The following is a 25,347-nucleotide window of genomic DNA, read 5'->3' as shown; positions in this document are numbered from 1 at the left end:
ATCCACATTTGTTCAAAGGTTCAGTGTGAAAATAAAAACATATATAATGTAGATATAGTTTAAAAGGATTAAATGTCGAATCATTTTTTTAGGCTTTATGTTTTTGACTTATGTGCTTATTTACTTGCTTATTTATGGGTGTAGGGTTCTTTGTTAATCTTTTTTATTTTTAATAACTTGTCAGAATATGGAGGGTGTTAGGACCACGAAGCCAGGACAAGCAGCAGCTACATTCCTGTGCATTTAAATGGGAAAGTCATTAAGATGGTGATGAGAGCAAACACACCTTTCTTCGTCAGGAAGGAGGAAGACGCACAGCGGCAGCTCTCCCTACATTTGTGTCGGTGCGCTCCAAGTGTGAACTGCTCCTCTCCTCTCCTGTGTGTCAGTCTGTCTGTCTGTCAGTTCATCCATGCCCGCCCTGTAAACCTGCTCTGTCCGGGATATTCTGCTGTTTCACCGGATCCCAGCGCTGTGGAATGAGTTTTATCACCGGCTGGAGGCGAAGCGTGAAGAAAAATGACAGTAAAAAGTGAGTACAAGGGAGAGCTCCTGGAAATCAGTGCAAGTCCAGGCCCTGTCGGTACTTGCCTGTTTTCACAGTGCGAATGTAATCGCTTTTTCTGGGGACCGTAGTGTAGCCTACTTGCTGTCCGCCGATCATCTTGTCATCACGCTGAGACTGATGTGTAGAGCACAGCATTTCCAGGACGCCAGACCCAGATTCTCCGTAGACCACACACACACACACACACACACACACACACACACATACACATAAACAGACTCCTTTGAGCAGGTTTAGTGTCTAAAACCTGATGTGTGAAGTTTATTCCTGTGTTGGTTTTTTGTTTGGATCAGATGAGTCATTCCTATCATCTCACTGTAACAGCAGCTGCCACTTTCCCCCTCTCAGACAGAAAAAGTTGTGTTTGACAGGAATTTTTTCTTTTACAGCTTCTTCCCTCTGTGAATCCCTCTGTGTTGCCTGTAACTGCTTTGATGAAGTCTGTTGTTGCCAATCAGCAGCCTGTTAGACAACATTACAGTCAAGATTTGGTCAAGCAGGATTACAGTGAAGTGGAACTGTTACATATGAGCTTTTGAATAACACACACACACACACACACACACACACACACACACACACACACTAACATGTTTACATGATAGAGAAACCATTATTTTATGCAGTCTACAAATTGAATAATGGTGTTTTAAGTGGAGAGTGTTGTAGCTTGAATGCTGTTGTGGATGAAATGGTCAACTAGTCTAAAAATAACACAGTAAAATTATAATATATAAACAACCTCTATCCAAAAATTGGTATGGGTCTGTTGAAATAAAAAGAAATTCAGCCACAAGGAGGGGCTCAATTTAGTTTTGTGTTTATGCTGACATTTTACTTCTTTCTGGCTTTTGGCCGTCGGTGTCTTTTCGAATCACTATTCAGTTGATTAATTCATTAGTCATCAAAGTATGAGACAACTGCCTTGCAGTGCTTTGCTCCTCATAAAACGACTTCAAAAGTTGAACATTAATTGTGCATTTTTAGAGATGTCTGTTGTTTCTGATGTTTTTTCAGCTTCCATTTATTTTTACCTTTATATTAGGTTTTTTCTTATTCAAACATACAGTTTTTTGTCATCTATGCTGGTAGAGGATCTCTGCTAGAGTCTTCAGTCCACTTTGCATCTTCAGATCAGACTAGCTAACATCTTCCTCTCACCATCGTGAGATCTATTCTTACATTTGCTCTAAGTTGACCTTTGAACCTCTTTGCAGGGATGCCAAAGAGGCACAAGACATCCCTGACAGCCCGGACTCTCCAGGCCGGTACGTTTATATTGTCCACGTACACATTTATTCTTACAGCCAGTCCCGCTCATAGTGCTAATAACACATTTAATAAGAATATAATAGTGCATTTGAACCTTTTGAGTTCACCATTTTAACTCCAGACATGCTGAGTCATACACAGACTGACTTTTATTTATTTTCAGGTTGGCAGTCATAAACAGTCGAGACCTGGATCCCATCATCACAGACTTCAGGTAAGTGTCTTTTAACTTGAAAACCACTGTAGGCAGACATTAGACTAAATAATCGGATAAATGTATTCTTGGTTACAGTTTAAATATTAACTCCCTTGTTTAAAGTAAATATTTTTTTGATTCTTTACTTTCTGTAAAAGGTGCAGCTGATACATGTATTGAAATGAACTACCAAAACTTTCCCAAGATCTGTCCCCACATCATGTGATTTCCGTGACATTTTCTCAAAACTGTCCAATTAATATCTGGAGAAAGATCTTCAATAAATCAGTGCAGATAAATATGTAGACGGGGAGTGTCCAATACAGTATATCTCTGTCTGTGTTTCTAGGACTCTCACGATCATGTTCCTCAAACAAAAGCTCTCCTTTCAGCTGGTCTTCATCCCTGGAGATTTCCTTCTTTTCTCTAAACAGCCTCAATTTTGTCCCTCTGGTTCAGGTTACAGCTACCGGACAACAAAGATGCTCTGGAATCTACAAATCCATCTAATGGGTAAGACTGGAGGAACATTGTCTTTGCATTTCTGTTTCTTCGTTGTTGTATGATCCTGCTCATCTGTGAGTCAGTGTGAACAGATTGTAACTTGGAGGACTTCTCTCCACATGTTGGTGGCATGTTGAGGTAAGGGTCATGAGAAGGTCACTGGCATTAATGCAGCTTCTTTCTGCTGTTCACCATATGAATAGTTCAGACAGAGAGAACCTGAGAATAACTGGTTGAGTGTGAAGACAAACCTGTTGCTTATTCAATTGTCTAATCCCACATTGTGTTTCAAGGCATGTAAAGCATTTATTGGGAGCCTGAGGAGGAGGATAGTTGTGTCTGTTTGGATCTGAGGCAGGGAATTTAAAGCATGGATGATCAGCAAAACTAAATAGAGGTTAAAGTTGCCACTGTACATGTATTACTTTCACTGTACCTAAATAAATCTTAAATATATCATATATATCATTTCTAGACATTAATAAAAAAAAATACAATGTTTAAAAAATACCTTGACAGCATGTACCTGCGTCCTCATTTGGTTAAGTTTGCCCTTGTGTACCAACAGGTTATGTTTCACAGGAAAGTTTATAGTTGATTTACAGCAAAAGACGCTCAAACCATTTTACCTGCTGTTTTAATTACCCATAATTTATTTGAAGTTTTGCAGCTGTGACAAGTGCTACCATGTGCTTTATCTAGTTACTTGATGCAATAGTTAACGTCAACTGTAGGCTCAAAAATACAACAAATTTTAGGATACATATTGACTTTTTTTGAGTGTACTTAAAGGGGCTATTTGTAAGCTTTCTCTGCCACTGAACGTGGTTTCTTGCCGGGAGCAGCTGGTGGCGATTGTCACAAGAGCTTTGGCCATCGTTGTCTTTATAATGCAAGAGGATATAATACGTCTTCAGGGCAGATTGGAGGCTACAGTGAGTCGCTATCGGAAAGTTACGAGACAGGCCGGGGCTAGCCAATTAGCCTGCTAACTTCAGTAGAAGAAAAGACGTGATAGAGAGAAGAGTTAACTTTGCCGTTAATTCCACCGCTAGAGACGTGGTGAGTAAAGGAATGAAGTTTGATGCTGAACTCACAACGCTTCTTCTAGACTGGTAAGTAAACAGCTGCAAATGCTAACTTTGGCTATGTAGCAACAGCAAAACTTACAAATAGCTCCTTCAATCTTGTTCATACTCAAAACGTGCTCATAATTAGTCTCCAGTATGGAATTAAGACATGGCTGAGGTGTTTAGATCTGTGGTACATGAATATTAATACAGATTTACATATTATTAAAATAAACCAAAAAAAGCCTAAATGGTTTAAAATTGCAAGTCATAGTCATAATCATTAATTATTGTTTTTTGGTTGCCAAATCCCATTCTCCACCATGAGGATAGTAGTGTATCAAAACCAGTTATCTCCACCTTAAACCCATGACCCACGCACTACAGTCTATAAAGACTGATGAATTTCCCCTCATGTTTCTGTGCTGGGCCGAAGTGCTTTGCCCTTGTGATTGTGTTTTTATGAGAGAAAAATATGTCAAACGTGACAAGCACTTAGACGCGGTCACATGAGTGTGATCTTTATGCTTTCTTGATGTCAGCAGTGTTACTAAGAACACGTGTGTGTGTGTGTGTGTGTGTGAGAGAGAGAGTGCCAACACCGCACTAATAACACATCTTGGCAAACTAGAAAGAAGGCAGAAATTTAATGTTACTGGACACACACACTTGACAGCGGTACTTACGCGCCAACTAACCAGTTAACTATAAAGAACATTAGCAAACAGGAAAAACAATACTGACCTATTGGCTCTGTGAAACATAGCAGACATCCCTGGCCTGGCATCAGTCACAAGCTATTAAAGAAGTTCATAGTAAGAACATGTAGTGCTATGGACCCACAAATGTCACCATTGAACAACATCAAATGGATAAAAAACATACACAAAGGATCTTTCTTTCACAAACTGACCAGCCCCCAGCATGTCAGAGATGTATGAGCAGACTATGGGTCAAATGGTCAGTTCACACACACACACACATACACACACACACACACACACACACACACACACACACTTATATTCGGTTGAAGGTTTTGAAATGAAACTAATATGATTTCTGCCTTTGTATTGTTCTGTTCTGTCATTATTGGCACCATTAGGTTTATATGTCGTTTCAGTTAATGTTTATGGGCCATAGGCATTATGTTTCCCGTATGTATGTCCGTCCATCCCATTCTCATGAACGCCATATCTTAGTAACTCATGAGGGAATTCAACTTAAACTTTGACTCAAGGGTGAACTGATTAACTTTTGGTAGTCAAAAGTCAAAGGTCTAAATCACAGTGACCTCACAAAACACGTTTTCACTTGAATGTGATCGCCCCGAGGGAATTTCTTCGGATTTGGCAAAAACATTCACAGTGGGCAAAAACTTACACCTCTTCTCATGACTGGGTTGATGTCAAGATAAAATAATATTTTAACCATCAAATTTCACTTATAGACATCTTAGTATCATTTAGTAGTACAGCCATAAAGTAAATAACCAAAACATATTCTCCCCCACCATTGCCCAATTCATTACACAGTTCATTTTATCAGCTACTGTTCTTTTGCTCCACCTTTCATATTGGTGATTATGAGGCATTACATTTAACCTGTAGTATTAGTCAGTTAATACGTTTCTTCATTTACGCTCAGTCGTTGTGCTGTTGTGTTCCTTTGAAGTAGAGATCGAGCACGAATGCCCTCTGTTGCTCATTGGCTGGAATAGTGTTGTGTTACTCGGTCCGAACCAGTTCGTTTATTTCCCATTTACAGAGCCGGGACTGTGTAGGAACACCAGATTATTTTTCAGCACACACACACACACACACAGAACAGACAGCTACCGGATTGCGAGGAGATAATCGCTGATTATGAGTGTATTGTGTCTAGTGTATTGGATTAGAATCACTTACTCCACCTTAAATAGTCATTAGTTGCAGCCCTGCTGAGTGTATTTTATCAAATGGATTAAACGTCTTAGAACTTTTCTGACAATGGATAATAGACCTGTTTCATCAGCAAGGCAGTCAAGTCAGTCCTCTCTGAACTAAAGCTGATATACCTTCTTCTGCTTTCAAATGCATGTACTACACCTCTCTCTCTCTCTCTCTCTCTCTCTCTCTCTCTCTCTCTCTCTCACACACACACACCGTCTTTCCGGTGAGTGGTGAGCTGCTGTTTATGGTAATCAAACACCATAACTCTTGGCACTGTGCCTATATTTCATTCATGATTTCACATTAGGTGTTGTGTAGCTACAGTTTGCTGCTGCCGTGCTGCATCTACTGTGTGTCTTCTGTTTCTGGACTCTGTTTTCTGGCTCGCTGCAGTGTTCAGTCTCTGCCACTGCAGCAGACCAGACTGGCTGAGATCCTCACAACACACCAGCTGTCTCTTTTTCCATCTTTTAAACATGAAATTTCCCTCTTTCACGTACAGCAGACGAAAGTATGATGGTGTTTTTGTCAGAAATGATAGCAGGCCTCTTTTCTCCTAGCTTTTTTAACATTTTTTTAGTAGTTTCACATCTTATATAAAAATCATTAGGCCATGAGTTGTGGACATTTAGCTCCGCCCCTGATTTAGCATTAACCAATCTGAGCAGAGACTGCAGTGTGTAGCATGAGGGTGATGATCGGAAGAGGTGGGACAGTCTCGTGTGTGTGTGTGTTTGTTTGTGTGTGTTTGTGTGCGTGCGTGCGTGCGTGCGTGCTTGCTTGCGTGCGTGTATGTTAGCAGCAGCACAGATAGCCTGTGTATTCTCTCCTCATGTGTGATAGTCATCCCAATCTTATTAAGGGCTGCTGTTGCTGCTGCGCCCTTCCTCCTCCTCCTTCTCCTCCTGTCTCCCTCCCTCTCTCCTTCATTCTGACCCCCCTCTCTATCTCTCTTTCTTCTTTCTCTCTCTCCCTTTCTCTCCCGCCTGCACTTCTGCCGCTGCTTCTGCTCTTGTTGCTGCTGCCATAGAAAGAGACACAGACCATTAGACTGCTCTGCTGTAAAGGCCCCAGGCTCACTTCTGCAATTTTCTTTATCTGTCTTCTTCTCTGTCTCTCTTTCACACACGCACACACCCACACACATAAACACACACACTTTGCCAGATGAAAATGTCAGGAGAGGAAGAGACTCTGTCAAACGGGTAAGATACTTCATTACTGCTGCATGTTGGGATGACGTGTCTGTCATTCAGTCGGCCTCTGTAAGATCCTCTATAAGATTGTGTTTCTGTTGTGTTCCCATGATTTAAAGGGCAATGTGTGTGTGTGTGTGTGTATGTGCATGTGAGAAAGAGAGAGTTAAAGCTGTGACACTCAGGCATGTGGACAAACTTGCTTGGTTTATTATAGAAGCAGCTTGGCTCTTTTGTGTCACAGCTCAGTGCTAAGAGGCCTCCGAGCATCTTATAGCAGCTGGAATAAATGTGGTGAAAACTCTGTGAACCTGGTCCGGTAAACTAATGCTTCGTCACTCTTAAACCAGAGTGTGTGTGTGTCTGTATGTATGTGTGTATGTGTGTGTGCTCGCATGTTGGTTTGCATAAGCACATGCAGGGGTGTGTTTATGAATAGTGGATGTTTGCTAAGTGGTTCTATCTATCTGTGTGTGTGTGTGTGTGTGTGTGTGTGTGTGTGTGTGTGTGTGTGTGTGTGTGTGTGCGCACATTTGCCTGATAATGATTGTTATTGTGCAACTTGCTCCCTGGAGAAATAAACCCAGAATTTGAGACTCGTTGACTTAAAATTCAATTAAATTATCTGGACAATGTGTGGTATGCACATCCTGAACCTAACAGACTCTCCTCATTGTCCTGGTTGGCATGCACTTTCTTCCTTTTATACAACTGTCAATTATTCCCTCCATTTAAAGGACAATGTCCTGTCCTGTGTGACAATCTTCGCTCTCTCACTGAGATCGCCTTCATTTCCTTTTCAGGGCCTCAGATTGTCTTTAAGCTGTAAACCTGACAAAATCTTATTTCCAGTCAGCCAGAACCAGTTGAGTTGGTTTTCAGCTATAAGGAAACGATGAAGCCACTGATTGTTCACCTTCATTGATACCATCACTGTACTGTAGTTACTGCTGTTACTTGACCAGTTTGATGATTTCTGCCTTCATAATCTAAATAATGTGAACACTAGGAAGTTTGACCTGTAAAATATTTAGCTAGTGTTTGATTTTTATCTCAGCCGTTATGTAATGTGCACATGTACCTGCTGTCTACAGTGTCCTGTTTTTGTCAGATAAGGAGACAAGCTCACCAAAACACCATAGCCTCTTGAAGGTTATTGATATTTATTATTTATTAGATTATGCTTGTGTTCTCAACGTAACAGGTGATTAAACTCCAGCAAGGTTATCTTTTTTAAGAAGACTGATAATTCGAAAACACATATGCGTGAGGTCAACACTAGGTTGTAGGGTTGTGGTCACAAGGAATTTCTTGGTTAAGTCAAGATTAGATGAGTTTTTTACTAGTTATAGGGTAAAGTGAAAGTCCAGGGAGTGAATGTAGTTAATGCAATGATGAGTTTGGTTTGACTGTCCCAAAGACAGAAGTGATGTCGATAGGGGTGCTTAACACGTCTGACTGTTTCTTGTTTCTGTGCAAGACTGTTGTTTTAGGTAAAAGTGACAGTTGGCAGTTGCTGCACCTTTGCAGAGAGAAAACAGATACGACACAGCAGAGAAAGCTCTGGCTGGATTTAGTCAGTGGCCCTCGGGGGAAGACATGTGACTCTACAGCATTATTCTTAAAATCAATGACATAAACATATATACAGTATTGTGCCTTGTTTTAATTCCCTTCTGGCATTATTGATAGTTATATTATTAATCCCTTTATGTCTCATTATTTTGTTATATTGTTATTTTGTTTATACTCGATTATTGAATGGTTGATGTAAAATAAGTTTAAATTTACATTAAACGTTGCTACCTGTAATTGTTTGGAAATCTTGAGTATATATGCTCACTTAAAGACAAATGTATACTGAACATACATGTTGCTCTGTCACCAGTGTGACTTTCTGTGCTGTTATCAGGAAGCGCAGCTTGTTGCTGGTCATATGGTGAACACAGCAGTCACCCGCATGTCATTAGGCAGAGCTGCACCAGTGTGTGTGCTACTTCATGGTGGTGGTGGTGGTGGTGGTGTGTGTGTGTGTGTGTGTGTGTGTGTGTGTGTGTGTGTGTGTGTGTGTGTCTGAGATGATTATATAGTTCCTCTATGTTTCTCAAGGGCTGGAATGTAAAGTGAACGCCGTCTATTAGTCACTGTTGTTACACACATTAGTTGTAGTTGTGTTTGCCGAGTTTCTGCTCTGCCATTCTTCTGCATCTGTCTAATGTTTGCAGCTGGCATCATATACTTAAATGTAAATGGAGAACAGTTGTTAGGGTCATGTGATCAATATGGTGGCCTGGAAAACCGAACTGTATTTTATGATAAAACAAAGTGGAAATCAGGTTCCTATTTCACAAAAACACATACACAATAATAAACAAATGAATAACCCAGAAAGTATGCCACTTTAACATCAATAGCAAATGACTTCATGAAAAAGTAGCATTCTACATAGACAACGAGTCATCATCCAGATGGAAGAAATGAATCATCTTAACGTTGAAGAACATTAGTGTGGCACTCCTGTCAACCATTAGTGTTACACATTTACCATTCTCTTAATTAATTTGTTTTGCTCATTATGCTGAATGTTAGTGTTTTCCACATGCTGTGTGCTAATCGCAAACTGAAGTGATGAATAAAAAATCTTATTTAAGCAGATCCATTATCAGCACAGTGAGTGAAACCAAAGAGGAGGGAGCCTTGTGATGAAGGAGCAGTGCATGATTTTCAGTAATGACTTGTGCTCAGTTTGGCCACACCATACACTCGTCACATGTGGGTCATCTGCACCAAGTAATGACGTCAGAATGGACAGCAGCTTTATCGACAATTATCCTGAGCTTCCATAAAGGCAGCTTACAACAGAATGCTGTGTTTAGATACAGATATACATTTATTTGTGCCAGCAACAGCATCTGTTGTTCAACTTTAATAAATGAGCCTGTTCAAAACTGGTCCCTGAGCTTGTATTTTCCTATATATTTATATATGTAAAAGTATATGGTTGTGTGAGTACTGTAATTTATGCTTATTCCTCCTGTAATGTGCAATGTAATGCAAACATCAACAACACTAACATCAAAGCACTCGCTCGAGCCAATTTGCTTCTTTGGCTCACTGCGTCTGTGTTTCTGTTTCTCTTGTGAAGTTGTGGGGGATTGGAAAATGTTTAATGGAGGATAAATACAGGAAGTGAACTGAGACAATATGATGATTCCTCATTCTGTCAGTGTTTGGAGGCTGGGTTTGTTGCTGTAAATGAGAACAGGGTCACTGCAGTAGAGGCAGACAACCAGAGAGAGAGAGAGATACTGGGGTGGGAGGAGGCAGAGCAGAATGAGGTGGCATGAATTTTTTTTGGATCCTACTCGTTTAGAGATCAGAGATGTTTACTAAACTAAGAATTCATCAGACCCCCAGCTTGGCCTGTTTATGAGCAAACATTTTCAGCAGTTATCACCCACTTCATCCACATTCTGTTTGTTTTGGTTCTCCAGGTGCTCGCGGTCAGACCTGTCTCTGGCGCTGGAGGACTGTATGGCCGCCCTGGATCTGTTTCTCAGAAATGACTTTGAGGAGGCGCAGGCCCGGCTAAGATGCAGGTAAGATATAACCTACCTGATCCAGCTATCCTGATTTAGCTGCTGTTCTCACCTGTAATGGAGCTCAGATCCACCTGGCTTTGTGCTTTCATGGACTTTCATACAGTGGATGAGAAACAAACAGCTGGCTTCATGCATACAAGCAACAGTATTTTTAGTGTTTTTCACTCTCAGTTGTGAAGAGTTTCAACAGGAAATTGCATTCACGCACACAAATAATAAAATCAAAGATGGCTGAATTCCATTTAGCTGCTTCAGTTTCAGGGTCCTGGTATTGCTCATATTGGCTCACTGCCACACTGTCATGTCTCACATGTGACACCTGAATACAACAGAGTCATTGTTAATGTTAACGGTAAACTTCTCCCTCTGTATCCTTCATGTGGGTTGCGGAAAAGGGCCTGTGGATGTAGTATTTTAGTTGTAATTAGCCAATATTAGCATGCTAACATGCTAAACTAAGATAATAAACATATTATTACAAGCATATTAACACTGCTGTTATTAGCATGTTAGCATGCTGATTTTTGATGCATTTAGCTCTAGGCCTCATCTTTCTCCACAGTTGAAAGTCAATTCAGATTGGCGGGCAGAGATATGTGTTATTCTGATGTTTCTGTTTTGATAATGATTCAGCAAAACTCTTTATTGCCTCTATATTACCTTAGCTTATTTAATATACATTTTGTAAGGTAAAACATGAAATAATTGTTATTTGCTGACTTCCTAAAAGTAATTAGATCAATGTATGTATATGCTCAATAAAAATGTCCAAAAATTACGAAATAGGGTCACAATAATTGCAATACAATGATTTAAAGGTTTAAATATCCAATAACAAGACAGAAGCAAAAGTACTACAGGGTGGGTTGGCTAAGAAGTCTTTTCTTCTGAAACCTATTGATGATTTTATTGCTGTAGGTTTTACATGATTGACATGCTGCTTTGATTCACAAACTCCCTCTCCAGCCTCACTCCATTGCCTCTAGTTCTGTAGTCCAACACTATGTCATCAAGTTACTCCATTGTTCACTGCTCATTCTCTCGTCTATTACTGGAGCCTTTATCACGCCCTCGCTATTATCCTCCACCCTCTGTCTCTTCTCTCTGGGGCTGTAGGCCACTCCTTAGCCACAGTTTTTTGTTTTCAGAGCTGGCTTATAACAAGATGTAAGAACAGCTTCCTGTCAGCCTGTACTTCCTTTTTATAATTTGATCCTAAGGCTAGATTGACACATATTCACAGTTTAACGTATTTTCTGTTGATATTATGAGTCATCTAGATGTTTTTAACACAAAAAAGTTCAGATTTATGTAATTTGTTTGGTTTCTCAGCTCAAAGTTAATTATGCAGACTTTCATCGGAACATCACATAAATACTCTGACTATCCTGGTGTCATAAACATAATATGCTTCAGTATTTAAATCAGGATTTGTGAAATATTCCAACCTGGAGGAAAATCTGTGTAAATCCACGCTGGCTTTACCTCTAACTGCTGCCACAGCCCTGCAGTCGGTCAGCCCAGCAGGTCCTGGTTTCTGTCTTGATATTCTTCCCACAGCTCTGTGTGGGCCATCTCTTCCTCTTTCAGTCACTGAAAAGCACCTAAACAAACAGTAGTTGCAAATATGTATGTTTGTAGCTGTGTTGAGCCCAGATGGTTGGATTTGAAGCATGCAGTGGGACAGTATGATGTCCTATGAACAAACACTGTGTCCTTCCCTCCAGCATTTCCCTAGTTTTAACAAAAGGAATCAAGGATTCAGTCGACAGTAAGGATGTAGTCAAATTAAAGAGTCATTTGACATTTTAATGCAGCACGCTAATCAAATTGAGATGTGGCTTTAATTTGTTTGGTTTGTACAAAGCCTGATAACACCCACAATCTGAATGTTCCTGTTTGCTGCTGTGAGGAAGCTGATGGTCTGGAGTGTCAAACTTCTAATATATAATATTATGCAAGGTGTGTTGACATCTTCTGCATTGAGTGAAAGAGAGAAAGAGAAAGGAAACAAGCAGCCCTGTGGTTGTGACACACCAGCAGAAGCTTTCCTCGTCCTCCTCAGTGTTCATCTGCCCCTTTCTTTAGTCCATGTGTGCTTTCCAGTTCTCTTCTTCTTCACTCTTTGTCTCTGCGCCCCTTCCCGGAGCTTGGTGCTGACGCAGTCAACTGGGACAGTCTCTGCAGCACACACACATGCGCATGCACACACACACACACAAATACACAAACACACACTGAAACTAAAATACTGGAGCTTTCATTATGTGGATGTACTTTAACCAGTTATATCCCAATTTCTTTTACTCTCACATTCCTATTCATGATCAGGGGCAGCTGGAGCCTATCCCAGCATGCACTGGGAGGAAGACAGGGTTACTCATTACAGGGTTAATGCTCTCACACCAATACCTATGGGCAGTTTAAAGTCTCAAATGTACATGGTGCCATGTTTTGTGACTGTGGGAAGAGACATGCAGAATGCTTGTTTCTCATGGGGAAGTGTGGGACTGGGAATAGGCATCACCCTGTTTCTCACTGAATTAGCGCTGAAGCATCAACTGTCACCAAGGGGACAATTTTCCTGATGCGATGTGTGAATTGCGCATTTCAGAATACATATTGAGGGATGTTAACTCATTGATAAGGAGAGGGGGCTGATGGACAGCTGTAGCTCAGGCGGTACAGCATGTCAGCCATTTATAGCAAGGTTGGTAGTTATGTACAAAGACACCGACTGACAGAACCACAAGCTGCTCCCGCTGTTTGTATATGTGAAGATTTTATTCCCTTTAGACAAAAGTTACTGCCTTAATTTCTCTCTTACAAGATGCCGGCTTATTTTGATATTTCTGACCAGAAGTTCTGTAGTCTGAGCTATTGTCTGTACATCAATATCACTGCCAGTGAGCAACTCATACCATGTTATATAAGCCTATAAACTGAGCTATCTGCACAAATTGCCCCTATATTACAGGATTCAGATGTTTGAGGCTCCCAGGCTATATGTTTCCCCTCCTCTAAGTCACAGTCAAGGAGCCACTGCAGACTCATCTACAAGATAGTAGAAACATGCCTGCTAAGTAACCAGTCAAGTGTTTTTAAGTGTTTTTAGCCTTCAAATCCTCGAGGCATCCAACAGCAGGCTTAGTTTTATTTGCCAGCTCTCTGTTGAAACATGCCATCAGATCAAGTACAGCCAAAACAATCCCATCATGCTGTACCTCCCCAAATCCCCCACAGTTGTAGCAGGGAGTGGGTGCAGGAGGTAGATGTTTAGCTGTATGACGTATAATACAGCAACCGTGTCCTTCTATGTGTGCAAACATTATATTACTCGCGACATGCTATGCTAACACTCAAAGCTATCACTACTTTTCATAAGGTTTATTTCTAATTTTGAAACTGAGCTGCTAATTTCCTCAACTTTCACTTTGTGTTATTACTCATTACAATCAAAGCCACTGGCAGCAATGATGCATTATGCCAAAAACAAACTTTTTTGCATGTAGCGATGGTCTCACTATCGCTACACTTCCTTTATTGTTACTGGCACGTGAAGAACTGAACACAAGGCGTGTGCACGCAGGTGAGAAAGCACAACGCAGCTCCTCCCCCGCATCATGGAACATCGCATTGGAAATATGTGAGGGACTCGGCTTTTGTGCTGTAACTAGGAAGTGAAGACCTTTTTATCTCTGAGCCCTGAGATAATGCTGACTGATAAATATCTGAGTACTGTTGTTGAATATTTGGAATTCCCAAGCAATTTAAGCACAGCTACAAGCAATTCAGTTTAACCTCACAGCTCCATCTTAAGAGGTCTCTCAGCTTTAGTTTGGGCTGTCGTCTAAAAAAGAAAAAAGCCTGATGCAATGGAAATGTAAGACAGGCAAATCTCTCTGCTTCTCAGTCTGTACCTCCGCCTTCTCTGACTGTCAGCTGCTTCCTGGTTGTTACTGAGTTGGTTCTTGTTTACCAGTTGATCACCGAATTAGAATTAATTATATTAATTGCTTTAGGTGGAAAGTTCAAGCTCAGCCTGATTCACTGCTCTGATTTTATGACCTTGATCAGCTAAAAGTAACATGGATACTATTTTCATCCGTGTCTGCTTCTCTTTCTCTATAACAGATCCATTAAGTCTAAATACAGCTTGTAATAAAAGTAAAGTTAAGCTCGATTAAGACTACGTGGCCTTTGTGCGCTGTGTCCATGAATTGGAAAATAGTTTATGTGTCCACGAAACGCGACTGGTTTTAGCTCAGAGTAACGTCACAGAGGTTGGCCGCATGAGTCAGTCTGTGGTTCACAACAAAGAAATGTCAGTTATGCAGACTGACGAGATTCCTCTCTACACAACTCTGCAGCTACCAAAATTATTCTGCCACGTCTTTGTGTCTATCTTTACAATAGATAGGTAAATACAAAATATGTAAAGCTGTTTAAACAATCAACTGTGCCTGCAGTAGGACAGCATATTAGCATCAATACCATATGTTTGTGTTGTTTTTATTCTTACCATAATTATATTTAAGTAGTTTGTTCTAATAATGGTTCAGAACTGGAACAACACGTTTTTTTTAAAAACTAGAACAACAAGTACATCTACTGAAAAAATGTCTGTGACATCAGACACTTTGACCTGCAGGAGCAGCTCCTGTTAAACACAATGTGATGTGACGCGCCCACAACCACATGTATAAATAGACTTAAACGGTTTTGTTTTTTCTGTGTAGTTGTGCGGTTTTAGCTTTCCAAGTATTCAATCTCACTGATGTTGTTAGCGAGAATTAATTATCAGGCGACAGTTTATCAGTTTCTGTTGTTCCATTTCTCATTTGTATGGGACTACCGTATGCATATTTAACACTTCTCTTAGTTCAACAAAAGATTTTTCTACCGTCTTCTTTTCTGTCTGCACACCAGCAAGAGAACGTCACCTATCTGAATCAATATATTGTTTACTATCTATCACAGCCTGTTTCATTTTCAAGGCCAGTGCGGTATTACTGAAAACAAATGTTATGCATTGTCTTTTTTTTGCAGAACCAAAGACAGCATGTACCACGCTCTGACCTATGCCACTATCCTGGAGATGCAGGCAATGATGACCTTTGACCCCCAACACATCCTGGCTGCAGGAAACACCATGAAGGAGGCCCAGGCTATTTGTCAGCGGTGAGACATTCCTACAACACCATGGTGAAATAATCCCTGGATGACCAGCTGATAAAATGTGCACTCATACTGCTGATTTAGATATTCAGGTACACAGCACATGATGCTGTATCGCTTGAACATGTATTAGTAACATCATACCAAAACCAGAGAACATGCTGGGATTGTCTTGACTCACTGACCCAAAGAATGTCACAGCTGCCTGCCACAGTTTGTCCTGGAGCCACTGTGAGAGTCTGTCATGACTCTGAGCCGATCTAATTAGCCCAGCCTGATAAACATACACTCTTGTTCAGGCCGAAACTGATCTGAAGTCACAGACGCAGTTTCCTTTACGATGTTGTGACTACTGCTTGGAAAATTTAGTGCATGGTCAGCACCTTGAGGTAACTTCATCCTGCAGTAGCTCAGCATCCTGTCTTTTCTGGAAAGAGGCTGAGTCACTGATTTGCATTTGAAACAAGATAAGCAAAGAGACGCAGGACAGTGCAACGCCACTGAAAAACAATCTCAATCTCAAATTTTGAGTGAAACACGGCCACTGATACCGGATGATGGTTTTGTGCTTGTGTGCTTTCAGGCACCGCAAGAAGTCAAGCTTCTCCAAAAGCTTCACAGAAGGTCAGTAAAGCCGTGTATTGACAGGAGGGTTCAAATGTGTCTCCATCGTTTATTGACAACATTTAGGTAGCAGTTTCAGTTGTGCTTTACGTGTGTGTCTGTGAAAATTTTGTGAGAAGCAATGACAACCTTTGCTTCTGTTGTGTGTATGTGCCCTCATGTGAAAGTGCTAAGTGTGCATGTTTATCTGTGTATGTATATATCTGTATGTGCGTTTGGGTATTTCGCTGCAGCCCCTGGGCTCTGCTGAGCTTTCAGGCTGACTGTGACATAATGATTTTCACCTCAGAGGAACTACATGCTGAAGTTTGCTACGCCGAGTGTCTCCTGCAGAGGGCAGCGCTCACCTTTCTGCAGGTCAGGAGTGAGGCTTTACCCAGACAGCCCAGCACTGAAAACGGCTTCCATCGATACATTTATGTTTTACTGAAACTCACTCTCAATTAAACTCACTCTGCTTTTTTCCCTCTCTCTTGCTCTCTTGCTGCTGCCTGGCACAGGATGAAAACATGATCAGTTTCATTAAAGGCGGAATCAAAGTGAGGAACAGCTACCAGACATACAAGTGAGAATCTTAGGTCCAGAATATCCTTGTTTGTTCATGTCAAGTTTTTGTCAACTATTCCCAATTTCCCATTAAACATGTTCTATCTTCCTCTTTACCCTGTAAAACATTTGACTTTCTCCCCTTATCTTTACCTTACAGGGAGCTCCACACAGTCCTCCAGTCTGCTGGATACACTCATGGTGATAACCATGGCCATTTTGAGGGTGGTGTTAAATTGGGAGTAGGAGCTTTTAATCTAGTAAGTAGAAAGCTTAATGCAGTAATTTGTTGGGTTAATGGACTACAAACATGTTTTGAGCCTTATCCAAAGGAAACAGTATTGAAAAACAATTTGCTTGCATTACATATTTTGTGATTTCCACGCAGATGCACATAAATAGCAAAAGATGAACATGAAAATAAGAGTCACTATAATCTAACATGGAGGCAATACGTTTCTATGAGCTTATTACTCTTCATGTAGCACTGATAGATAATTATTTGATTATGGCCCTTTCATTCTTCTGCAGACTATCCAGTTTATCCAAAATAGTTGCAAAAATGAAAAATGCTGCTATCAAGTTTATGTAGTTTAATCATCAAGGGAAGTATCAAGAACTCAAGTAAAGAAGTAATTATCTCGGGTTACTTTGTAGGTTGTAAAACCTCCTTAATTACTGTACAACCCATGGCCTTTGTACAGTATGCTTAGGAAATGCAAGATCATTTCCTTCAAAACCACCGATGTTGTAATGAAAAAGAAAAGATCCTGTAATCCAGCTGTGATCCTTTCAATTGTACTTCTTGTCTACTTCCTGCAGATGATTTCCATGTTGCCCACACGGACGCTCAAGCTGCTTGAGTTTGTCGGCTTTTCCGGTAATAAGGTGAGTTCTGCTGTGAAAACCAGTTCTAGCTGACAGTTGGTCTACCGGAGGGTGTAACAGCTCTTGTTATGGGTTGTTTGACACAGGATGGATTGATCTTCTCTGCGTGAAGTGCCGCATCCTTTCTCTTAATAATACAATGAAAACTGTGGTTGATTCATAAGTTGGATTTGTGATCTCACTTTCACTAGCTACTTTAATCTTGCCTGTGATTATGGTGACGCTCTTATATTTAGTACTGAGTTGACAATGAAGCTGACATGTTTAGTAAAAGCATGAGACAAAACTTTTACAGCTGCACAACTTGATGTGTGAATGACTTCAAAATTGCTTTGATCATGATGACTAATGTATTTACTTATTTAATTATTGTACTTATTGTATTACTACACTGTATTTCTGTGGATCATGACTTCCTATTTTTTGTTGTGCTAGAAGAATGATTTAAGCTTCTGACACTACTGATTTGGTTTATGTGATCAAAATAATTCAAAAGCCTGATATTACTTTCATATTATGTTTATCTTCTGGGTGCAAAAAACTAGACATTATATACAGACGTTACAGTCTGTGACACTGTGAACTTGTATATCCTGTTTATGTACAATAATGCATTTATGTATTTTGCACACAAGCCTATGTGTGACCCATTTCTGTTCAGACTGGGTGGCTTAAATTACTCTGGTAGACGAGCAGATGTTGCTCATCCTCCAGCACACACTGAATGAAAGTCCACACCATGTGCTGCTTTTACTGCTCATTGACCAAAAGATCTTCCTTAAAAGGAGACTTAATTCAAACTATGTATGTCTATGATTGTGTGTGTGTTTGTGCAGGAGTTTGGTCTCCAGCAGCTTCAGGAGGGCTCTGCAGAAAGCACATTTAGGTCCTTCCTCTGTAACATGCTCCTGCTCTGTTATCATACCTTCATGAGCTTCATACTCGGTGAGCAAATGAGACACACAGACACAGACACAGACACACACACACACACACACACACACACACACACACACACACACACATGCATGCAGCTGCTATCAACCACAAAGACAAAGAAGCACCTTAGTTAGTTTTGTTCTGTTTTTTGTCTTGCAGGCACTGGAGAAGGAGATGTTGAAGATGCAGAGAAACTGCTGCAGCCATATCTCAAAAAATATCCGAAGGTTTGCCAGAATTAAACACTTTTTTTAATATATTTATTTTAAATTTTCCACATGATTTGAAGTATCATGTTTAAAGTCACTGTTTATCTGTTGTTGTATCTTTCTCACAGGGATCCATTTTCTTGTTCTTTGCTGGTCGAATAGAAGAGATCAAAGGCAACCTGGATGCTGTGAGTACAGCCCAAAGAACCACACGTACACACATTTTCACCACTGCACTATCCATGTGGAATTTTTTCTTCTTATGCATCATGGCATTACACATTTCTTGTTGTTTCTGGGTGTCTTATGTATCCATGTGTCTGTCAGCCTGTATTTGAATTTGAATGTGTGGGTCCACTCACTGTATGAGTCTGGGACGTAGTGAACAGAGGTGGAGGACATGAGTCACATGACCTGAGTCAAGTCATGCGACTCAATAAGCAACATCAAACAACAATACATTTGAGGGAACTAATTCTGTAAGTTATCATAAGATTGAGTTACATTGGCCTATAATATAATTACCAAATTGAAAAGAAAGAATTGCTATTTACTCATCCTGTCTGTCTGCATTTATTTCTAAAACATGACATTAGCGACAGCCAAAATTTTTTACACATAATGATGACACATTTGTCTTTAAACTCAGGTTGTCCATTGATTGACTTTGTCCTCATCAATTTATAAAATATTAGAGAAGTTTTGAGTTGAGTCGTCTGTGTCCATTACACATAATTCTTAACACTGATTATTGCACATGTCCTGAACCAGAATAAGAATAAAGGAAACCCAACAGAAGACTCTATCTCCATCTTCATCACATCACACAAGCCATGTCAGATATCTATTAGTTTGAATCATTGACCCATTCAAACATGATTTATACTGAGTTGCTCACCACATATTAGTCACACTGAATATGAGTAAGAGGGACATATCTGCAGTTTTTTGTGTATGTTTCCAGGCCATCAAGCGTTTCGAGGAGTGCTGCGAGGCTCAGCAGCAGTGGAAGCAGTTTCATCACATGTGCTACTGGGAGCTCATGTGGTGCTTCACATACAAGAGGCACTGGAAGATGGCTTACTTCTACGCAGACCTGCTCAGCAAGGAGAACTCGTGGTCCAAGGTGGGCTATCGTAGTGTGGGATTGGGGGGATATGTTCAGGCTAATGGAAAAATGAATGGGAATGACCATCAGAGTCAGTCAGCCTTTCATAAATGAAGAACATCAACATTATTTTCAGTTCAACAAATGTTTTTGATTTATCAACTAATAGAAATTTTGTAGACCTTTGTCAGCTCACATAGAAACATATAACATGTAATAATCCTTCCAGAATAAAAATCCCCACCAGTTTGGGCATTTTGGTGAACCTAATGGTTATGATATACAACTTATATACAATTGCTCCCCAGTTCAGTTCCATTGCCCTGGTCTGACTCTCTAAACTCCACATAGTTGTAGTTCTTTCCTCTCTTCATCTCATTTGAAAAGGAATGATTGGATTGCAGCGGCAACCAGTTTTTTTCCTTCCCTCAGGCTACCTATGCGTATATGAAAGCAGCCTACCTCAGCATGCTGACGAAGGATGATTGTCTAACCTTTGGGGAGTCTGCGCTCACTCTGTTCAGGTACGAACTAAGAGCTTAGATACTACTGAAACTGCTCACATCAACCACAGTGAAATAGATATATTCAGTGTGACAGTTATATATCTATAATATCATAATCACTTCTTCTGGGAAGAGAAGTCTTTGGAAGCGAATATGAACGCACAGAAAGGAGAGATGCCATTTCTATCAGAAGGGAATGATATAGCAAAAAAAAACAACTGGTTGACCTTAAATCTTCTGCTGGCACAAAACAATACATGTGTTTTTATTGATGGTCAACAGCTGCACAAGTGTTCTAGTAATTCTTTATGCTGTCTACTTGTTTGTTATTAGACTTATATGTCTCTTATATATTGTATATGTATTTGTTGTACTTATTTATTTTAATTGCTCTTTGTACAGCACTTTGGTCAGCTCAAGCTGTGTTTAAATATGCTATAGAAATAAAGTTGACTTGACTTGACTTGGCTTAACTTTTAAACTGTCTCTGGGGTGTGTCCACATAAATAATGTGTCACATATTGTGTTGTTATACTGACATTCATGTGTATGAATTTGTTTATTGTATCATATTTCAGGCAGGTTCCAGCGCTGAAGCAGAAAATCGCTGGCAAGTCTTTACCAACAGAGAAGTTCGCTATCAGGAAAGCCCGTCGGTACCTCGCAGAAAACCCCATTCCACTTCCTGCTCCTCCACTGGTCAGTACTGGACGAGGCTGGATTTTTAAACTGTTCCTATAACGTGTTGCATTTCTTCATGTAGGAATCTGTTTGGAATCAGAGAAATTGCTTTGTTTTGTTTCACACAGACTTTGCCCTATAACAAGCTCTTTTCTCTGAAATTTGAATGAACCAGTTTGGCCAATCAGGACGGACCCACCAACCTCTAGGGTTTCAGGATGTATAAACAGCTGCTGTACTCTGACCCACTATCCACAAAGTCAGCAGATAAAGGCATGTGTGTGATGAGTAAGAGCTAACCCTGTGTTCACAGAACCAAGGTTATGATTTGTAACATTTGTTCTGTTTCACCCTGTATCAAAAGCTGCAGGAGGTTGACAGGGAACAATGCTCAATGGCTATGTTATGGCGTTTCACAAGTCTATCATCCAACTGGGGTGGCTTTTCCTGGGTAGGACATTACGCCCCCCCTGGGTCCATGCGCTGAGACCCGAGACAGAGCCCTCTAACCTTGTCGTTCAGCCACAGCTTGAAGTGTTGACATTGTGGCTGCTGGGATAATAATACTGTGGACATTTATACAACCTCTGCAGGCGCACAGCTTTGTCTGTGCACTTAGAACTAGTGTTACAAGAATAACCTTTGTTAAAGTCAGACCATAAAGAGAGCAGAGGTTTGTCAGAAAGAACACGTTTCATGTTGACCTATATCAAAAAAGAAAAAATCACTGGTTGTTGCTTTTAAACTATTTGTGTGTATTTGTGTGCTGTCTAGGAGATGATGTACATATGGAATGGCTATACAGTCATTGGCAAACACAAAGACCTGACGGAGGGCATGCTGAAAACACTGGATGAGGCACAGGCTAAACTTGATAGCAGCCCAAGTATGCACATTTATTTACCACATTCTCAAAGATCTTTCCAATGGATTAAAATTCTCTTTTTCTTTTGTTTTGATATGAATATGCTAAGGTGGCTTACATTTATTTCAGATGCAAGAAAACTATTGTGAATATATGAACTGCTTGTTAGCTCCTAACCGTCCTGCTGTGTGTTTGTCAGGGACTGAGTTCTCCATAGATGATCAGTGTCTGCTGAGCTTGCTGAAGGGACTGTGTCTCAAACACCTGGGGCACCAAGAGGAGGCCGAACACTACTTTACCCTAGTCCTCTGCAAGTAAGTCTCTCTCAGTTACATACACAGACATGTACAGACAGTGTATGCATCCAGAAAAACAGATATGCTCTAGTCTCTTGCAGTGTGCCATCAACACTTAGCCCATATATGTTGTGCATCCTCTGATGAATAAAGGCAGTTCTGTTTTAAAAAACACTTTACCTCCACACATACATTATCTGCAGTGAGACTCAAATCAAGTATGACCACTACCTGGTTCCTAATGCACTGCTGGAGCATGGTCTGCTGTGTCTGGAGCAAGGCAGAAAAGATGAAGCTATCAAACTCCTAGAAGCAGCAAAGTAAGTCTGTTTAAACACCATATTCAAGTCATCTTTACTCATGGAGAAGGTTTTTAAATCGAAGATTTTCACCTTGCTTTATATTTTTTCACATAGTCTACAACTACAAATCATGGCTGTTTTTTTAACTTAAATATGCCACACCCATTTGTGTTTGTGGTTTTCATCAAATATTACAGAGAGCGATGTCTGTTGAAACCATTTTTTTGGTATATGGGTTTATTACAATGCCCATGTTTGAAATTAGAACTTGATTGAGATTGAGATTTTCTTCTGATGCGATTGTAAATGTCTCTTCTCGCTCTGTTTCAGGCAAAATTACAAAAACTACTCAATGGAGTCACGGACACACTTCCGCATTCAGGCTGCTCTGCATAAGGCCAAGGGCACCGGGGAGAACGGTGTTCATGTTCCCTCCAGCCCTTAACTGACAGAGGAGGGCACACTAGAGCAGAGACAGCTTTCTGTTTCTGCAATCCCACAATGCAACACTCAGCCCCGCCCCGCCCAGCCCCGCCCATTCAGGCGGGCATTTTGTTTTTTGCATAAGGATAGGGGAAGAGGGATGCTTATTGTTCTTGTGTGTGCCATCCTTACGGGCAACTGCAGCTCTTTGTGGCCGCGACTGGCTGCTGGTTTGCTACACCCTCTTCCAGAAATATATTATGATGAAATTAATTTTCTTGTGTAATACGAAATAGAGAAAGTTGAGAAATGTGCCTATACTTAAGAAACATTGCTTCTAGCAGGCTTATTTGTCTACCACCATGGCCACCCATAAGGGGTGCACTAGGGTAGAAGACAAGGTCACATTCGTATAGTACATACCACAGAGGGCCTCCACTGCTACCCCAGGATAAAAATGCGCCCGGTTCAGGGTACTGGGGTTGGACCTGATGAAGCCAGAGTACCAAACAGCCCACAAGAAATTACTGACACTAACTCCAACATTTGGTGTTGGTCGCTACAAAGCACTCCCACTTCTTTTAATCTAATGTGAATTACTGATTATTGATAAACATCATTATGTGTTGACATAGTTCGACACCCGTTTTACGCATCACATATTCCATGCGATGAGACTGTTTTGTACTGTGTCATTTGATACATTTTTGTTGACAGGTTTCCCTTTGTTCAGATGTTTGATCACCAATATGACCAAATTAGATGTAAATTCTGAATGTTGGATTCACTTTTTTAACTCTACATAATCTTTGGTTTGTTGTGTTTTTTCAGATTGAATGAACTTTTTATTGTTTACTTTAAGTTTTCTTCCTTTCCTTGAAACCTAATGAAACACTTTCTTTCAGTCTCCTTCTGAAGAATTGATCAAATCTGCTGTATTTAAAGTTACATGTAATGGCTCTTTGCACAATGCTTTGTAAATCAGCCAGCCATGCAAACTCTTCATTGTCAAAAAATGCCTATCAGACTTGCAGTGAGAGTTGTTGGTTACATTTATATACTGTAAATGGCACCTTTTACACAAATTGTCCCGTTTTAAGAGGACAGATGAATGTGTCTTTTAGAAAGGCAGACTCCCTCCTTTTCTCCTCCTGGTGTGTGGGACAGGCTCCAACAGTACTTGAGCTTGAACAAACAGGCCATTCACGGCGAGCAGTGAAGGACTGCATGCTTGTCTGCCTGTTGCATCTTTAGTGGGTGAAGAAGCTGTGAATGGCAACCACCACAGTCTTCCTGCTTTGTGAACATCCTCTGCTGCTCATGTATCAGCCATGCTTGACTAGAACCACCTATAGAAATAATTCAAAATATCATAACCACGATTCTGTAACAAATAATTATCTGTATATGAACAAATACTTGTAATGATTGAAATGATAAGACAGAAAGTGGTCACCTCTAATTGTGCTGGTGGTGAGGTTATTTGAATGGCTGTGTCCCAGCAACAGTGTCCACAACCTAGAAACTCAGATGGTGTTTCAAGTGTTGAAATTAGAGCATTGCTGATTTATTCATGATTAGAGTGAGGTTTGGGATTCAAGACGATAACTAAGAGTCAGTTTCAATTTTTTAATGGTGGAGGAAATGTATTCTTAATACTGTTTTAACAGCAGTTGATCTGTGTAATATTCAAATAACAAATCGTCATTTTCTAATAATTAATCAAGCTTGTTTTTTTTTCCCCTTTGGTTTTACTGATGTAGCTGAAAGAAACTCTAACCAAATTTAGTGGCATTGTGATGTTGACAATCAGCATATTATACTGGGCACGGCTACCACAGAGCAGAATGACATTCCTGTACATACTGAATGTTTCTATTGTAATTTAAGATGAAATGATGATAAGCAACTAAAAAAAACACATCCCATTTTGTGTTGTCTTTTTTTGTCAACTGTGCATCACAAACAGAAGAAGCAGTTCAAAGTGGTATTATTTACAGAACAAAATAGGCAATGCTTGCATGCAAATAGTTGTACCCGTTGTTCTCATACGTGTGATCTAGATACAGTAAAGTCATCATCTCGTCTTGTTGTCATGCAAGACAGTGGCAGCCAGGGATAAGAAGACAATAGGTAGCCTATTAGAATAGTATACAGATCATATTAAATTGAAAATACACATAGGGGGCTTCAGTTGACCAGCAAGAAAACCGTAAAAAAAAATGGGTGATCATGTATTGTTTTGAGGCCGGTCCTGGTAATAGCAAAACTGCCCTGAAATTGCAATTCCAAAGACTCATTTATCGATTTTAGCTCTGTGTTTATGTTTTTAGCGAAGGGCAATGTGATCAATCTGATTGGCTGTAAATTCGACGTTGCTTGACGAAGATGAAAGCTCATTGGTGTAGTTGTGTGAAGGGGCGGTGCTTCGTGTTGCTACATC

General features: G+C 40.3%; 1 protein-coding gene across 4 annotated transcripts; it reads left to right on the top strand.

Moving 5' to 3' along the window:
• Positions 1–254: 254 nt before the first annotated feature.
• Positions 255–24,832, top strand: ttc39a (tetratricopeptide repeat domain 39A). Of its 4 annotated transcripts, XM_056377847.1 has the most exons (21): positions 255–532; positions 1,786–1,836; positions 2,004–2,054; positions 2,496–2,549; positions 10,232–10,336; positions 15,389–15,520; positions 16,101–16,141; positions 16,431–16,498; positions 16,642–16,706; positions 16,848–16,947; positions 17,510–17,575; positions 18,412–18,520; positions 18,674–18,741; positions 18,852–18,911; positions 19,688–19,849; positions 20,264–20,355; positions 20,916–21,036; positions 21,793–21,904; positions 22,083–22,197; positions 22,383–22,499; positions 22,812–24,832. In XM_056377847.1, the coding sequence occupies exons 1-21, from the start codon at positions 480–482 to the stop codon at positions 22,924–22,926; spliced, it is 1,857 nt and encodes a 618-aa protein (XP_056233822.1). In that variant the 5' UTR covers positions 255–479; the 3' UTR covers positions 22,927–24,832. The 4 variants fall into 4 exon arrangements, with proteins under 4 accessions (XP_056233822.1, XP_056233823.1, XP_056233824.1 ...); XM_056377848.1 differs by lacking the exons at positions 255–532; positions 1,786–1,836; positions 2,004–2,054; positions 2,496–2,549 and adding an exon at positions 3,561–3,655; XM_056377849.1 differs by lacking the exons at positions 255–532; positions 1,786–1,836; positions 2,004–2,054; positions 2,496–2,549 and adding an exon at positions 6,404–6,746.
• Positions 24,833–25,347: the final 515 nt, after the last annotated feature.

This window comes from Seriola aureovittata, chromosome 6 (genome assembly GCF_021018895.1).
Source record: "Seriola aureovittata isolate HTS-2021-v1 ecotype China chromosome 6, ASM2101889v1, whole genome shotgun sequence".
NCBI classification, from domain to species: Eukaryota; Metazoa; Chordata; class Actinopteri; order Carangiformes; family Carangidae; genus Seriola; species Seriola aureovittata.
Note: the sequence above shows the minus strand (reverse complement) of the source record. Positions and strands in the feature narration are given on the sequence as shown.

Excerpts from the sequence above, each read along its gene's own strand:
- ttc39a (XM_056377847.1), top strand. The coding sequence starts at position 480 with ATGAGTTTTATCACCGGCTGGAGGCGAAGCGTGAAGAAAAATGACAGT. Across the intron at positions 20,356-20,915 it reads TCTGCGCTCACTCTGTTCAG|GCAGGTTCCAGCGCTGAAGC; the intron begins GTACGAACTAAG and ends ATCATATTTCAG. Across the intron at positions 21,037-21,792 it reads CACTTCCTGCTCCTCCACTG|GAGATGATGTACATATGGAA; the intron begins GTCAGTACTGGA and ends TGTGCTGTCTAG.